The sequence below is a fragment of the Tyto alba genome, unplaced genomic scaffold (genome assembly GCF_018691265.1).
Source record: "Tyto alba isolate M040663 unplaced genomic scaffold, T.alba_DEE_v4.0 Super-Scaffold_14, whole genome shotgun sequence".
NCBI lineage: Eukaryota > Metazoa > Chordata > Aves > Strigiformes > Tytonidae > Tyto > Tyto alba.
Window position 1 is genome coordinate 39,265,501 of NW_024881276.1, and position 17,244 is coordinate 39,282,744.

At 36.4% G+C, this 17,244-nt stretch overlaps 1 protein-coding gene across 7 annotated transcripts in view; it reads right to left on the reverse strand.

Annotated features, from left to right (window-relative positions):
* ROBO1 (roundabout guidance receptor 1) overlaps positions 1-17,244 on the reverse strand; it is a 740,888-nt gene that overhangs the window by 76,915 nt on the left and 646,729 nt on the right. For all 7 annotated transcript variants that reach the window (XM_032989478.2, XM_032989487.2, XM_032989502.2 and 4 more), the window contains 3 exons: positions 9,978-10,098; positions 6,111-6,249; positions 4,706-4,833 (listed from right to left, as the gene is read on the reverse strand). In XM_032989478.2, the coding sequence (XP_032845369.1) occupies positions 4,706-4,833; positions 6,111-6,249; positions 9,978-10,098 (388 nt within the window). The remainder of the gene's footprint in view (positions 1-4,705; positions 4,834-6,110; positions 6,250-9,977; positions 10,099-17,244) is intronic.

Sequence of the window (17,244 nt, forward strand, 5' to 3'; positions counted from 1 at the left end):
CTGATAGATAAAAAGAGCAAATCCTATTCCTTTTCATTGCGGGTGGTATTCTCAGCCCTACCCAGAAGCCTTATCAAATAGATGTCTGGCGTGCCTTGAAGCTACTTTGTACAAAGTACAAGGAGGAGGAAATTCCAGACCTGAAGCATGTGCCACCTTTTCAGGTTAAAATTCCTTGTCAGTTGACTAGTCAAAGTTCAGCTCACTATCCATCTTGCAGACAAGCTCTGTTAACCCTAAATTAATGACAGCGTAAACTAAAAAACTTTGATATCAAAGATCACCACTGTAAAATATGAATTGGCCAGCGTAATTTCCATAGGAATTCTTCTTTTTTCCTGCCAAACTGATAACACTGAACGTGTTTAGTGCCTCTGAATGGCAAAATTTACATTTTACAGTTCAGTCACTGCTGCTACGTGTTTAGGTGCATATTAGGCATGGCACTGTAACAAGTACTGCAAGCTCCTCCAGAGCCACTGCTTGAGTTAACAACAAAAAGTCTGAGGATTGTTGTTCACTACCAACCTGCTGGTGACCGACCAACCGTCACCAACAGCCACAGCATCGGTATTATTCTTGTGAAGTCCTCAACTCAACTGACCTACTTGACCTGTTTTTCTGTTATTTCCTGCTGAGTAGCAACTACACTATCATTGTTATAATGGTTCTTGGCCAACTGCATAGCAAGACTTCCACTGGAGCCACTATTTGCACTTTTATCAGAGAGTAAAATTCATTTCAGCATAAATTATAAACTTATTACAAAATTAGATGTTAAAAAAGCCTAATTAAGTACTGCAAATGGAGGCAAAGCAAATGGAGGTAGGGGAAAATATGTAAAACCTTTGGTTCTTAGATTTATTTAAAAGAATTTTTGTGGATAAATGTGAAATTTGTTGATTCTTGAAGAAGTCCTACTTCTATTTGCATAAATGGTAAAACTAATTCTCTCTTAGAACTCAAGTTCTGAGGCATTCATTTTTGGTAATTTTGTGTGTCTTAGTAACATGGGCTTCACTTACATATATAATAATGAAATACTTAAAAATGAAATTATTATAATTTCTACAGCCCCGCTTCAAGGCATAAAACTAAGCAAATCAGAAATCCCTGTGAAAACACGAAAAGCATCTTGCATATATATTTAATACATACACAATAAATATATCCAACTTGCTTAGTGCTAGAGCAAGAGAGAAATCCACTGCCTCCAGAGATGCACTTCTGGCCATTGTATCCCTTTTCTGGAGCACATCAGCTACTTGGTAAAATATAATGTATTAGTAATATATAACGTACTGCACTCTCATCTGCTTCCTGGAAGTTTGTATTGACCGGGGTATTTATTTAATAATTAATCATCTCCTGAATGAAATGCTTCCACATGTATTTAGCAACATCTCTGAATGCTTTACATATGCACTGCACATTGCTGCAAAATGAAAACAGTGGACAGAGACACTCTAATTTTAGGAAAATGCAAACAACAGCAGGAGTACAATTTCTTAACTATTTAATTTTCAAGGAGAAAAAAAGGTAACTTGACAAACAGTTTCAAGGATGGAAATGCTTTTAAGCTGCGATAGTAAAAGACTGAGTGAAGGTTTCAAACTTCTGTCAATACAGAACTCCAAATTTGGTTTAAGAATATGACTGAAATTGCAATAAAAATATAGCATCTGTACTTCACGCAGGAAACACTTATAATACCCAAAGTTAGGAGTCTGTATAATGGAAAAAACTGATTCCAATAACCAGAATCTGTGATGCTGATGCCACAAGCAGGAAGAACATTAAAATGGAAATTATATTCCCTCCCCTCTTTTGTATTTTGTACAGTTAGTGTCCTATTATACACAGTTGAACTACCCGAGCTGACAGTTCCGAGTCCACGGACACAGACTGGGCCCCTTCGCCTAGCTCAGAGGCAGTGCTGTGCAGTCTTCCTGAGACAGGAGCACGGCAGGGCACGCACCCTGCTCTCCAACATCTGCTAGATCAGTCAGGGTCAGAGCCGCCCTGGGTCCCTGCCGAGACACCAGGTCAGCTATTCACCGCATCTCACTAACGCATCCTTCACACCTCGGTATCTCAGTTAGCCCCAGTGTTCCACGCTCCACTTTTTGATACCCTGGATAACCCTGTATAGTGCAGAACATACACAAGTCAACCACAGTGCTTGAGGCCTGAAAAATGACGAGTATAGAAGAGGATATGTCCTCCTCTTGGCAGTGCTACCAGCCCTAAGGCCCGAGCAGCATCCCGACGAGCGCTGCTCACAGCCCTTTCTGCCGCCTGCCGTGTTTCACTCAGCGCAGCGGTTCCACTGCGTACAGACGCTTGGCAGGCGAGGACTCTCCCTTTCCTAACACGGACACGCATCTTCTGGGGTTACCAACTTCTATATTCTGTCTCTGGCATTTAGTCTGGCATGAAAGCACCACAGCCTATTGCTGAGATACCGAGGGGGAAGGAAACCCAAACCAACCCCCCACAGAAAACCCCAAACCAACCTAAACACCCTCTTTGGCCTTTGAAGAGTTTAACAAGTCTGCACAGTGGCAGCTGTAACTTCTGAGGCCATGATTTGCAACACAGCCCTCTGGTTACAAATATGTGACCGAAATAACTCTATCTGGCATAGCAGAACACACATTTATTAAACCCTACAGTCAACAGATCACATCACAATTACCAAAGGTGCAGAAAAGACTTGTCATTTCCATTCCCTAAATCACCTGGAAAAAACAGTACTCATACAAAAAAAAAATAAAATTCTCCTCAAAGAGTTTTGTGTCCATGAACAGCCAGATCAATTTCATCTTAGCACTGAAACAAGATCAAATCTGTTTCTCTAGATGGAGCATAGCCAAAAAACCTGACCCTTTAGAAAAAAGAAGTGTTTAGAACAACAGAAGAGGAAGGGAGAAGAGGGAAAAAGTGGAGAAGGAGGAAAAAAATGGGAAAAAAACGGGAAAAAAACTTGATGGAAAATGCGTGTTTTCTAGAGGAGTCCTTCTTCTTCTTTCCATAAAACTAGGTCTTATGGCTACTCTGATAAATGGATTATGATCATAATTTACTACATTACCAACTACAAATTGGCCTTGCACATTACAGTTTCACACATCAATCTCTCCTACGCGATTATTACAGACAAATGGCTCAGGAGGTAATCCATTCACACTGGGAAACAAATTATCCCATAACAGTATCCGCAGAGCAAAGCTGTTACAATGTAAATATCTACGGTGTAATACAAGTACTTAAAAAAAAAAAAAAAAAAATCTCAGTGAATTGAGACAGGTTATGATCATATTCCTTAAAAGTACCATTTTATTGCCAAATTACAAAAGATCTCACTCTAGATCTCTACCATCTACATACTTCTATCATTTTATATCTAAGTAGCACCATTAACCTAAATGGGAGTTTTCTTATTATTTTGAATAGGACTATGAAGGATCAGGGGTACCAATAGCTCATTTCCAGAAATATAACTGCTCAACCAGTCATAAAGCAAATTTTCTTAATATTAATATTTTATAAGATTAACAGTTGATATAAGATGTGATCTTCAGAATGAAACAACATTTCAAAAATAATTCAGTCTTTTTCTTTTGAACAAACTGTGCTTACTGATCACGTGTTAATCTTTCATACTAAAACACTGAGCATAAGATCTGGTTATTTTGCAGACATAAGGTGTCAGTTTTGATGTATAAACATCATGATGACTAACAAAAGAGAACATCTCAAAATTCTTGGTTTTATGAGAGCTTCAACAAAATAAAACCGATTTTCCTACAGACGTTAGGGACACCAAATGTTTCTGGGAGAAAAAGGAGAGCAGATTAAGGACAAGACCTTTTCTGTTACAGTAAATGTGTCAAAATAGAGGCCTGTTACCAAATAAAAACTTTTAAGCCTGTACTTCCCCAGAACTCCATAATGACTAATTCCCACTGAACAGAGAAAAGGACAGAAGAACCATCAGTGCTTAGAAAAAAGCATCAGCATGACATCATTGCCTGTCTGCTAGCCAGGAAAGGAAGAGAGGGATTATCTGAATAGTGAACATCTGGATTGTGTATATAGAAGCAATGAAGGGTTTTTATACATATTAGTTCACTGAGTTCCACTGAATTTTTACCTTACAAAGAAACAGTAGTGCAATGACATACTTTCATAATGAAAAATCAAAAGGAATTCCAGTGGTCTGGGTTAGTTTATTAACAGATACACAAACAGATTTATCATTCACTGCTTCTTTACTATATTTAAGTGAAAAAATTTGGTAGATACTTTAATTTATAACTCTTTCTTTTTGAGTTAAAATTACGTAGTTTGGTAACACTGTTTTTCTTCTTTCTGTTAGGGTTTCAGATACAAAGACTGTAAGTAGCACGATTCTGATCACACTGAAGTTCAAAACATATTCAGTTCCCCATCCCAGTACTGTAAAGACTGCTTACAAAAAATGTTACATGGGAAGTGCTTCAATTTCTTAAGAATTAAACACACACTGAATTTGTATTTTCACATTTTTTTTTGCAACAGAGCATTGAGTTCCTGCATAAGTCGCAACTCTAATAGATGTGTACAGACTCAACTAGTTTGCGTTTAGCAACTCTTTGAAGTTGCTGTGAAAAAAAATCAACTTCATTCTAGATTGGAGTACTATGCAAAGAAACATTCTTACCTTGAACTGTTAGAGTTGCTGACGCTTCAGCTTTTCCAACCATATTTTCTGCAACACAAGTATACGTGCCCATGTCTCCTGCCATAACTTTCCGGATTTTCAAGGTATGATCATCACGGATTTCATATCTTTAAATACACATAGTAATGAACAATCAATAGGAATAATAGAACTTTGTACAATTTCTGTAAAGGGTAAAAATATGGTGAGTTTGCTTTCAAATATTTTTATTCCTACATTTCTCTTAAAAATAAAATTATGTATAAATCCTTATAAATTTATAATGTAAAAATAAAGTTTTAAAAAGCAAAACATATCTAAATATTTGAAAACACAATTCTCATTTCATTTGCAATGCAAGTCACTTTTACTGATGTCAGTAGAGTTTCACTGGCGTAATACAATCGTAAACATTTAACACAGAACGTTTTAATTGTTAGAACTCTTCTAACAAGTAAATGTAATAATAGTTATTATTCTCTGTATATTTTTTCAATCTGATTAATTTTTTTTAATATGTTGAAAAGAAAATATTGTTCTCAAGAAGATCAGAATTCCTTGAAAGTCAAGATAAATCACAATTCATTCAATATTTTTTTTAAAAGAACAATGTGGCCTTTTACCATTTCCTCTCCTTTTGTCACCTTTTTTCTCTTTGTATAATGAAGTCAATGTGTTTCTCTTTATGCAAAGTACATTTTTCTCTTAAAAACCCTACAGATTTTATTAAAGCTATAGACTAGATTAATGGGAAGATAGTTTTGGATGGCTGAAACCAACTGTTACAGGGTTTCTTCTTTCAATTCCCTCCCATAATATGTTTTTAACTGATAATTGGGAATTCAAAGTAAAGAAATAAACAATATATCTATCTATTTATCAATCACCGAATGTATTTCTTTTTAATAAGGTGATTTACTTTTTGGCCTGATTTAGAGTAATTACAGAAAAAAAATTTAATTGGAAATTTAGTAACAAAAACATGTATAACCAAGGCAGCTTTCTACATTACCAGACGATGTTTTATATCAATTTCAATCCCAAGATACACCTCTTGATGTTGTAAACTAATTAACTATCTGTTATACATTCTCCAAAACTTTTAGTAATTACAAAAGACTCTTCAGGTGAAGAATCAATCTGTATCAGATATTACTAACTGAACTTAGTTATTTTTTGTTGTACTTGTCATTTGTTGTCATAACAAAAGCTTGAGAACAAGCCATTCTTAAGTTTCAGTATAAATTATAACTTCAGATAGAGCTCACTGGTAATGAAAAATGTCTTCATAGATCAAGCCAGGCCTTTGCCATTCAAGAAAAAGAAATGTGAGCTGTCAAATGCTGAATGACTACATTATATACCAAGCTAGATGTCATAAAAAAGGTAACTCCATGTACTGCACCTTGCTTTTGGTAATTCCCCATCATCTTTCCTCCATCTTACTGTAGGGACTGGGTCACCTCTTGCCTCACACTTAAACTCTGCACTATCGTCCACAGTTACAGCCAAATTACTTGGTCTCTTCACAAAAGATGGTCTCTCTAAAAGGAAAGGAAAGAAAAAAAGGGATTAGTCCAGCAGTTCTGTGCCTGAATTGTGATTTTCCCTGATCTGTGGCTGTGAGAGCAAGGGGACCAGGGTGACAAATCTGATGGAGGTGCCTCTGCTGCCACTCCTCTCGCTCCCAGCCCCGGGCAAAAGGTCCGTAGCCCTGCAGATGGCCAACACTGTGAACCTCAGCACAGGAGGCAGACGCTGTCAGCAGTTGCTCAGGATCCGAGCACAGACTTCCTTAGTTCTTATGTATCATCGTCACAGCTAATACAGCAAAAGGAAAACACAGCCTACACAGAAAACCTAAATACACATCGATCCTCAGATAGCAGGAGGCCTGATGCAAGGACCCAGAGAAATGACCGCTCATCTGCTGCATTGCTTCACAAAGACAGAAGGCACAAAGCAAACATTGTCTCACTGGAGATTTTGACTCGGTGGTCTCTCTAAATTTGAAAGCTAAGTATGGCCCAGCACAGTATCTCTGTGAGGTTGCTTGCAGGTGTCAGCAGCAGCTAGTGTTTGATGCAATCATTTCCAATGCTACATTAGGAAGACAACATTTTCTTTCCCTAGCACACATAAAATAAAAATAAAAAAACAAAAAAACAAAAACAAAAAACCAAACAACCTTCCCACAATGTTTTCTCTTCAATTTTTTTTTCAGAAAAACTGCTGTTATCCCTGACTTACATTGTTGGACATGGATGACCCAAGTCCTGGCTCATCAGTCAGACTAATGGCTGCATACTTTTTCTCAGGCTTTCTGAAACAAAACGGGATCTCAGTACAGGCTGTGCTATTCTGGCAACCCAGCTACTAGCTGGAAATTTCAGGAAAGGGATCGACACACTCTTCTACTTGTAACAGGGTTCAAAGCTTCGTGGTGCTGGGCTATTGATAGTTCCATAGTTCCACGCCAGGATGAAATGCAGTGAGGTTTGCATGTACACAAAGAAGAAAAATGTTTTTAACAATTTCTGGGATACTCCAGGAAGGCCTACCCATCTAGAAAGGCAGCATCAGATGACAACAGGATGTTCATAAAAGAGCAGGGAAGGTTTAACAGGAGAGTGCCTGGCAGGTTCCTTTGCCTAAGGCAGATGACCTTTTTGCCTATAAACCTGTGAAAATTCTGAAGGAGTTGAGAAGGCAGTTGCATGTTTTGACTTGTATGTATTAAAGATAGAAATAAAATCTCCCTGGAACTGGAAAGTCTGAAGCCAGTGGCAAAATCAGGAAATGTGAATACCCACAAATATGCTACAGGTTTCTCACAGGAGTACAAAAGCACCAGACAGAAAGATAAAGAGTCAATCCCATATTCTCTGCGTCTTACATTTCTGTTTGAAAAAGGGGTTCTGAATATTACTTTGACTTAGCAGATAAAGATAGAGATTCAGTATTATAAAATCTTAATGAATGTTTCAAAAAGGACTGAAGTGGAAATGTGAACTGAACAAAACCCTATAAAAGAGCTTCCTTTATTCGCGAGGATATCCAGACCAAGTGGACACTTATGTTGTAGAAAACTTACCTTTGCTTGCAATGCTAGGAAAATAACACTAGATGAAATAGCAAGTTGATCTTTAAGCTGTCAGTCCTAGCCTGGGTTCATATACAAGTGAGAAATAAAACAGAGACCTACAGACATGAATCTAGCTGTTAATTAAAAAAATACAAATACAGACATTACCCCCCACACCAGCCCCTTTCTTGTAAGTGCAGTAAAAAACCAATCTGAATGCAAGAAAAGAACATTCTGGATTAAACTGCACAGTAAGAATAGTTTTGGAAAGCACATTCAACTTAATTATGCAAAAGAAGAAGGACTGATCTGGTAAGGCCAGGTCTGCTGCACAAAAGCAAAACGCTCAAGAGGCACATGGTTCTCTGGATCAGTTTCCTAAAGGAAGAGTAATAGTCCAAGAGCTTTTGTCTGCCCATTCATAACACTCTTATTCAAATGCAGAGATGGATAAGGTAAATCAGCACTGATTTAAGTATCTATCTTTGTCACACAAGTATTTAGTAAATACAAGGAAAGCTTAGCAAGAGACACTTTGAAACTTTCTAATATTACAGTTTCTGGCACGCAATCCTCCCTCTGATCTAAAGCAGAGACCTAAAAGCAAAAGTTCAAGTTCTGAATAACCAAAACCCATAAACAGAAGATTTATGTTGAAAAATTTTAATATATGAAGTCAGCATGTTTCTCATGCTTTTTCACTCATATCTAAGGCTTGAGTTGAAAGAATAAGGTGTCTTAAAGATTTCTAAACACAGACTGATAAGACATTCAAAGCTTTACTGTCCTGTTTGAAAAATAAAACCTCACTACTTTTCCCAGGCTGAAAATCCGAATTATGTTTGAAGGCAAAACAAGATGAAGAAAAAAACAAAGATAGACCTCTCTCCGCAATGTTATCCCTCTGACAGGTGTTCCGCAAGAGTAGTATTTTCCAGCCTGGATTACATAACAGCCCATACCATGATTCCCTGGTTAGCAGTAGACTAGTGATGAACAATTAATTGGTATAATTAACTAGGAACCCAGTGCCAGGACTTTACTCATGTAACTACGACTTTCTTTCAATTCTAGATTTTGTTTGGAAGTTTTAAAAGTCTCTTTGACGATAAACTTCCTCCCAAAGTGCTTCAAAGGTGTCTGTAAATTAAAATAAACCCAAAACAGTATAGTGGATCATAGGTAGTCTTCCTTAGCTTCTGAAAAGTTACACACTATCTTACTGGATATTCAGTTTCAACAACTTTAAGATGCATACAAACTCATTTTATTACAGAAAACCCTGCTTCAAATAGAACTCTGAACAGGACTTCAAGTTGCATGAGTCCTAACTCTAAAAAGTAGTGAAGAAAGATAAAAGTGCCAAAGACTGACAAGACAGATCTTAAACCTGAATTTAAAACAAACAAACAAACAAACAAAACAAAACAACTGAAAAAAAAAAAAAAAAAAAGAGTCGGGACTACTGCAGCAGTACCGTGATGGAATCCAGTACGTTATGAACCACAGCTTGGATATTCTCATCCTGTGACGATAAAGTATCTGTTCCTTCTGTGGAAACAATTAAATTTTCTCAAGTCTCCCCTACTTTCAAGTAACATAGGCCACATTTTAAATGAAAACTACCAAAGCTGCATCTACAGTGATCATGAGACAATTCTCCCATGCTGAAGGAATTCTGAGATTGCACATGGAGTTACAGCTTCTTTTCTGCAATACCAACAAAAAATGCAATTTTCAGCTAAGCTCTGTTATCTTAAAGGAAAACATATTTTTTGACACTCAGAACTATCATTAGGATAACTTAAATAAGTAGGCCTGTTGTATCTTTACAACACTCAGCACACGCAACTATAAATTAAGGGATAATTATTTAGAATAGAAATTTAGAATAATTCCCATTTTACTCAACAAAAGGGAAGAATTAAGCCTCTGCTTCTTAGTGATGTTAATTTTATTTTGCTATTATTTTAAAATACCGATCCAGTCAGTGGACTGGATTTTCAGTTTGATAATTAAGAAAGTGTCTTTCAACAGCAAAACCAGTCCAAGGTGGACTGCAAAGCCATTAATTGCCACCGATTTGCTAGAACACAAACATAACAAAAACATTTTCAACATAAACACTGAAAAGAAAATAGATGAGAAAGATTTTCATCAACACAGTCTTAAAGCAGGAGTTCTTACCTAAAACAGTGAGCTCTGCAACTTCACTTTCACGTTCTCCAACCATATTTGTTCCAACACAAACATATTTGCCAGCATCATTCTTTCTGGTATATGTGATCATAAGCTTTCCTCCTCTGATCTAGGACAAATCAAAGACAATAAAAATACTTTAATATGAACTAGCGATTTAATAATATTTATTAACCTGAAAAAGGTGCTGTTACAGATAAACAAAACATGCTATCAGTGATTTTCCAAATCACACAAAAAAGTAAGTTATTAGTAACCTCATTTCCTTCTCTTATGCAAAAAGCTTGCCTCTTAGTTTTACATCAGTATTTTAAAGTCTCTCAGATTTGGACCCCTGTCACTCTTTTCTTCTTTCTGCATAATGTAATATTGCCTGTTCAACAGCCTGGTTTTGGCCAACAGCTTGTTGGCTGGAAGGACTACAATTGCCTCCTATGTACTACTGCAGCTTGATGTAATCAGGTGAAGAGTAAAAATTAGCACTAGACATAAATCCCATTTTCACATGAAGTGCTGCAATTACTTTTTCTTGACAAGAAATATGAGTACGTTATCCTACTGCTGGTCGTGCTTGTTATTATTCATGAATTCTGTGTTTGTTTTGGTTTTCCTTTCTTACGGAAGTGAAGGATATTTTTTATTCTTTAGTTCTTCACCTTTAAATAAGTAATTTTAAAGGCTGATAAGCAGCTGGGCAGAAGCAATTAAATCCTTACTTGGAAATGAACAGCATTCTGCTCTTAATTCTGAATTGAGTTTTTGGAATATAATGGAATTCCAATAACCCCCAAATGAGAAAACATACTTCCCCTTTGTAATCCCAAGTCTTATTATTTTATATAAAAATATTTATGAAATGCATATGAAAATATCTGATCTCCCTTTTAAAGTACTTATTCTCCCATTTGATTGATAAAATGGTTGAACAAGTTTCAAAGTTCACCAAAATGCAGCAAAATTTGTGTAGGCAACTGAATGAATACCATGTTTACTTTAATATACTAAACTGTTACTTACATTTTTAAGTGAACATATGCTTATGAGTCCAAGCACATATGAAAACCACTGTAGTTCAAGGTATCAGTGGAAATACACAATAAATAAAAGCCACATATGAAGGTACATGAAACGGTTTAATGTGGTCAGTGACAAGGAGGGGAGTGTTCTCAATATGAGGTATTTTGCTCAAGTTGCCTGCAGCTAGAAATGTATCCCTGAAAATTTGACATCTTGAGCAGCGTTGGGCTCTTATCATCATTGTAAGATGTACGCACACAAAGATGACAGTCAGTTATTGAGATAAATGAACATGCATGTGTAACATAGATAGTGTTGCATACAAATTTTCTTCTGTTGCCTTTGGCACCCCTTGTTTGAGAATAGAAAAGGTATGTCCTTTATCATCCAGAAATCTAGTAATGCTGAAATTTAATTGGGGATTTGAGGCCTGAAGAATGGAAAAATAAAGGTGACATGCAAATACACATTTTTGAAGAATCTGTGTACATTTTTAGACTGTTGACCACCTGAACTGGTAATCATGAGAAGAGAATGTGAAATATAACTAAAAGTCTGCCTATATTTATTCCTGTTTTACATCTCCCTAAATCACAGGAAGCTATTTATTTCCAATTAAGCTATTGAAATAATTATAGAAAACAATTTTAGAAAGATTTTCACTTTCATTTTGGGTATTTGTGTATCCAGATACATATGCAGAAATACACACTTTTAATGTATATCAATACTCAATGCACTGGATTTAACGAAGAAATGTATTTACACATCACAAGAATTTACCAACTCAACTGATGAATTCTAACCCATATAAACTGAAAGCAGTGATTTTCATACATCTCACAAGAGCTTAAGTCCTACTGATGTTCTGCAGAATTTGTGCTCCTCTGTGATTTTAGCACTTAAGAAAATCCCATTCAAACCCATTACAATATGACTGGACTGTTTATTTTGCACAAATTGCAACCTCCAGCAAGAACTATCTTAGGAATTTCTTCCAGGAATCACCACAAGACTCACTTCAAAGCATTGATGTAGAGAAGCATTAATGCAGAAACACTTGAACAACTTAAAAACCATTGAAACCTGCTTTTCTTCCAAGTTATTTGAGATTTATATCAGGAGGGAGAGGCAAACAAAACATTCCCTCATGGATGTTGAGGCAGGCTTCCAAAGATGAGACATGCCCACTGAAGGAAGCTGTGCTTCCTAGATGGAATTCTGAATGCATTTGCTTTATTTTTCCTAGGAGTTTTCCTTTGTTGATCTTTTTTGTTTGCTTGTTTTCCATAAGACAGAAGAAGGGTTTAGAACTTCAGGTACAACGATGGCTATGCCACATTAAATTGTGATGAATTACACAGTTGCAATAAAATGTACCACAAGTGCTTGTGGAATTACATATGTGTGTAACTAGAGCATTCACTGATGGCTAGAAGAAAACAGGCTTCTGCTGTTGGGTCACTACCTACGTCTTCCATTACATACTGACAATTAGGTAACTATCATCTCATTAAGACTGATCAACCCCTTCTATTTATTAATGAGACACTGCAAATCAAATCTGTAGCTATGACAAATTCATGTTCGCTATGTGCAATGTTTGCCACTTCTCTCAATAAGAAATCCTAGAAATACCCATGGACTGTAGACCAATGGCTTTAAGTAACAAAGTACACAATGAAATACATGGATGTGAAAGAATCACTGCTACATTTCTTTGTCTTCTTAAGCTCATATCCAGTAAGTCCAGTACTGTAAGTTTATATCCAGTATTTAGAGCAGTGAAGATCCACATCACCTTTGGGACAGTATCTGAAATCCTGCAAATTCGAATTATTCACAGCCTGTGAATACTTAACAATTAATCAAGACGTTTTAAATTGAGTGCTTTGGTTCTTCTCATATTTGTGCCCCTGCCCCAGAATACACCAGATGGACTTTATATCAGTAAAAGATATAATGGTTTGAAAAAGTGACAGACGGTGTAACATTTCATCCCAAACTTCCAAAAGAGTTGTTACCATATTGAGTACAAAGAGAAGTCCTTTCTTCCTAGTAAACAAGATATAGCAAACAGTTTTATTACACCACTCTGGTAGATACTGCCTACCGTGGGAAAAGAATTGCTTTGCTAACTGCCAAAGCTTTAAGTCCAATTTTGAAAAGATGGAAGTAAGTATCATGTTTCATTTGTACAGAAATGATGCCAAGGCACTTTTTGACTTTTCACACCCTTTCAGGATTTTGTTCTGTTCTGTTCCTACCAGCAAATTTATCAGGGCTATGCACGTAGAGAATACAAGAATAGCCCTGAATACTGATGAGAAGAAAAGATTGTGATCAGTGGTTCAGAGATGATCTTCAGTTGCCTGTAAAACGTATGGACTGTTTTATGTACATTAAAAGAATATCTGATAGCATGGTGACTTACAAAGACTTTTCGACAGCTATTTTCTATAACCTGCCTGCCTGACCATATTTTGCTCCTCATGAGTAAATTGTTCATTCAATCAAGTCCATTACATTTATTTCTTTAAACAATAGTTGTAGGTGTTCATACAGAAAACTCTAGGCACCCACAGAGTTAACTAGGTCCAGAACTGTAAATTATGGCCACCCAGCAGCAAAAAATCATATACAAATAATGAATCAACTCGGTCAGCCAATAAATCAAATGCATAAAAACTTACCCAAGGGTTCTACAACATACCACCAAGTATTCAGTATAGCTGTACACATATATATACACACACACCTATTCTAAGACAATATTTTATATTCCTACGCGTGTTGTTGTGAGCATGTATAAATTTCTGTATCTATAAATCCATACCCATCTGTCTGTGTTAAGAAATACTTTTATATATGTGGGTGACTCATTTACTTTTCACAGAAATGTGCTATGAAATATGAGAAAGAATGAAACGATGAGAGAAATGCTTTGGAAGTCCAAATATAAAGGTGACTGGCATTTTTTTAAACTTTCTTTTAGCTCCTAGTTTCATTCTATTTAATAAATGAAATCTGCTCTGCTGCAAAATAATTCTAAAGCAAACTTGAATCTGTAGGAAAATGAAACTTAGACTGCAGAGTGAAATACTGACCTCTGCTTGTATAGCCACGGTTTCTTCATATGTAATATCACAAATTTCACATATTTCAGTCTTCTACAGTATGGCATACATAATATCACATTTTATTTAAATTAAATAAGACAGGCATGTGATATTAACCTGTCAGACATGGTCTTTGCTTTAAGAGAGTACCATCTAATTATAAATGACAATAAAAGAGTTAATGAACAAGGCGAGTACAGGCAACTGTGATTAACAGTGTCATCAATGCTAGATACAAGTAGAATGGATCCTTTATTTCCTAGTTAGGAAACACAGAGTTTGCTCATTTCCCTCTATGTGGTCTAGCATCCCAAAACAAATTAGTATATTCGCATTATGACTTATTATTGCAGCATAGACTGTAAGGCACAGAATGTCAGCAGTAGAAGGCAACTTTGCTGTTTTAATGAAGTTGAGTAAAAGAGAGTATAAAAGAATATCTATCTTAATTTTTTATTAGAACTGTGTATCTTGTTCCAAGACTTGTGAATCCCATGTATTCTTCCCTACCTATTATAGCATGCTTAAATATCAGACACTAGACATCAAAAAGTGTTTAGAATAGGTCTTCAACAATGATTAAAAGTTGTTCATGTTCATCTTCAAAGTTCAGACAGAGGAGTCTGTCCTGCTTTTGGTTCCATTCTCTGGGACCCCAGGAAGGTACATGCTGCCTCCTCCAGATCAAACACACACAAAATTCTATTTGAAAGAATTTTAAAACATACTTTCGAGTAGTCTTCCTGTGCTGTAAATCTGTCATGACAAAGTTCAAGTCAATTGTTCCCCGCTACCGTAGAGGCCAACAAAACGGTCTTGCAATGATGACAGGCCTAAAGGTAGAGTCTATAAAGGATGGTGCAAAATGCAAAGGAAGATAGCTTTACTGAAAAAGAAAGAGTATTTAAGGTAGATGAAATGACAATAGATTCAAGCTGCTGTTTCTGGCAGCCCTGCCAATCCGGCCAGGATACATCAGAGTCAGATCGGATTCAAATCTGCTCATGAGATTGCCTTCCCCTCTTTTATGGCCTCATTATTAATGGCTGTATCTACAAGAAGATGACTATCTACAAAGGCTTAAGGGTTATCTGTGTCCTGCATTGTTTGGTGACTTCAGAGGAAGCTGAGGATAATTCAGCTCTTGGCATTATCACAAGAAACCAAGTATCAGAATTACCATATGGGTCTGATACTTCAGCCAAATAACAAGATCATGGAAACAGTCAATATATATGCAGAATGTCATAGTTCAACTTCAGAAAAGAAAAATCCATACTTCAGCATATACAATTTTCAGAAGCTTAAAACTGTAACAATCCCAAACTTACTTTCTACAGCGTTTGGCTTTTGTTAATCACAAAGGAAGATTTAATACAAAATAGGCTGTATTGGCTCACATTAATCAGAACTAACTTCTGAATAGACAGCTATGTTTATATGAAAATATTTGAACCAGTAAAATACTTTCCTGAAACGTTTTCATAGCTACAGCAAAAACATTTACTATGTAATACGTCCATTCTTATTATAAACCAAGATTAAAATCCTCTTACAACAAAAGCATGTTATGATTACCTTCATGGCCTCAAATCTGCTCTACCAAGATCTCAAAAAAAAAAAAAAAAAAAAAAAAAAAAAAAAAAAAAAAAAGAAAAAATAAAGTAGCAAACACCTCAGAAACTGTTTTTCACAATGTTATTTACTGAGTACAGAAAACACACTAAACAACTAATAGACAGCACAAGAATGTATCCTATGGGTCAGTAAAAAATATATAGAATTAACTGACCTTCCTGCAACACCAAAGGAAAGTCCAACTGAGCCCAGCACGGAAATGATGTGTTTGTAATGACAACTACAATATTTCTGTAAAACTGTAAATTTAACTTCATGCATGAATCTCCCCTGGATGTGCTGGTGCATATATAGCTTTCACTGCAATCAGTGATTGAAATCAGGAATAAAAGTGTACTTGAACTGAACTCAGTGTCTGGTATGTCTTAATTTCTCTCCCCTTAAGCAAGTCAGATGATTTGAAGTATCTGTAACACAGGAGTTTTCTTTTAAGCAGCACCACCACTGTGTTATTTACACACCTCCAAGAATAAAATCCCAGACCAGATGGCATTAATTTGCCACACAAAATCTCAGTTTTTAATTATGTTACCTACAGAATCACAAATGTAATATGGAAAAATAATCCTAACAAACCACAAAATTTAAAACATATAAAAAATTCCTACCTGGTAACCATAAAAGAAACAACATAGCCCAAATCTACAGAGGAATTTAGCAGCCTATGTCCCACTGAGAGTGCCCACACTGCAAAAGACAGACACAAGGCCACTCTGCTGGGCTGTGTTGAAAAGTAACCAAGAATGAAGCCAAGGGTGGTTTCAGACCGGCTCTCCAGGACACATTTTAACTATGATATCAGACTCTGGAGTGACTCTGCATGGTGCAGAGTATGCTTAAAGCCTGCAGACAGCATCAAGGGGGGGTTGAGGGAGGAAGAGTACCACTGCCATGCCATCCCAAAGGGATATGGACTTCGCTGCTGATTTCAAGGGGATTTCAGTTCCTAACTGTTATTGTAGGTATTGACCAACATTGTCCTACTTTTCTAAGCCTGGAGTTAGTATTGGTAGGAAAACAACATGGATTTAAGACAACTCAATATCATGGGGTGTATTTTGTTGGCAGGAAATGTCCTCCTTTCTCCTAAGGAAAAAGGAGCTGTACAGAGCACAAGTCTCCAACAGCAGAGTCCTAACTTTCAACTTCAAAGTTCAGAAGCATGGCTAGATAAACCTTCACTAAGACTTGCAATCTGATAAAAGACATTTCTCAGAGTGCAGATCTCTCACAGACATTGTGCCAAAATATGGGATTTTTCAAGGTCCTGATACAGGGTCTTCTAAAGGGAACTGTTCTGACAGGAATCAAGTTATCAAGGACTTTGAAATAGATGTTCACAGGTCTTCTTCTATGATGAGCTCCCACAAGAAATTGAAGGGCCTTTAACATGCAAACCGAAGGTTCTCCTAGACTTAACGGTGCTAGGGTGAAACAACAACAACAACAACAAAATCTGCACAGTCTGAGAAAAGAAATAA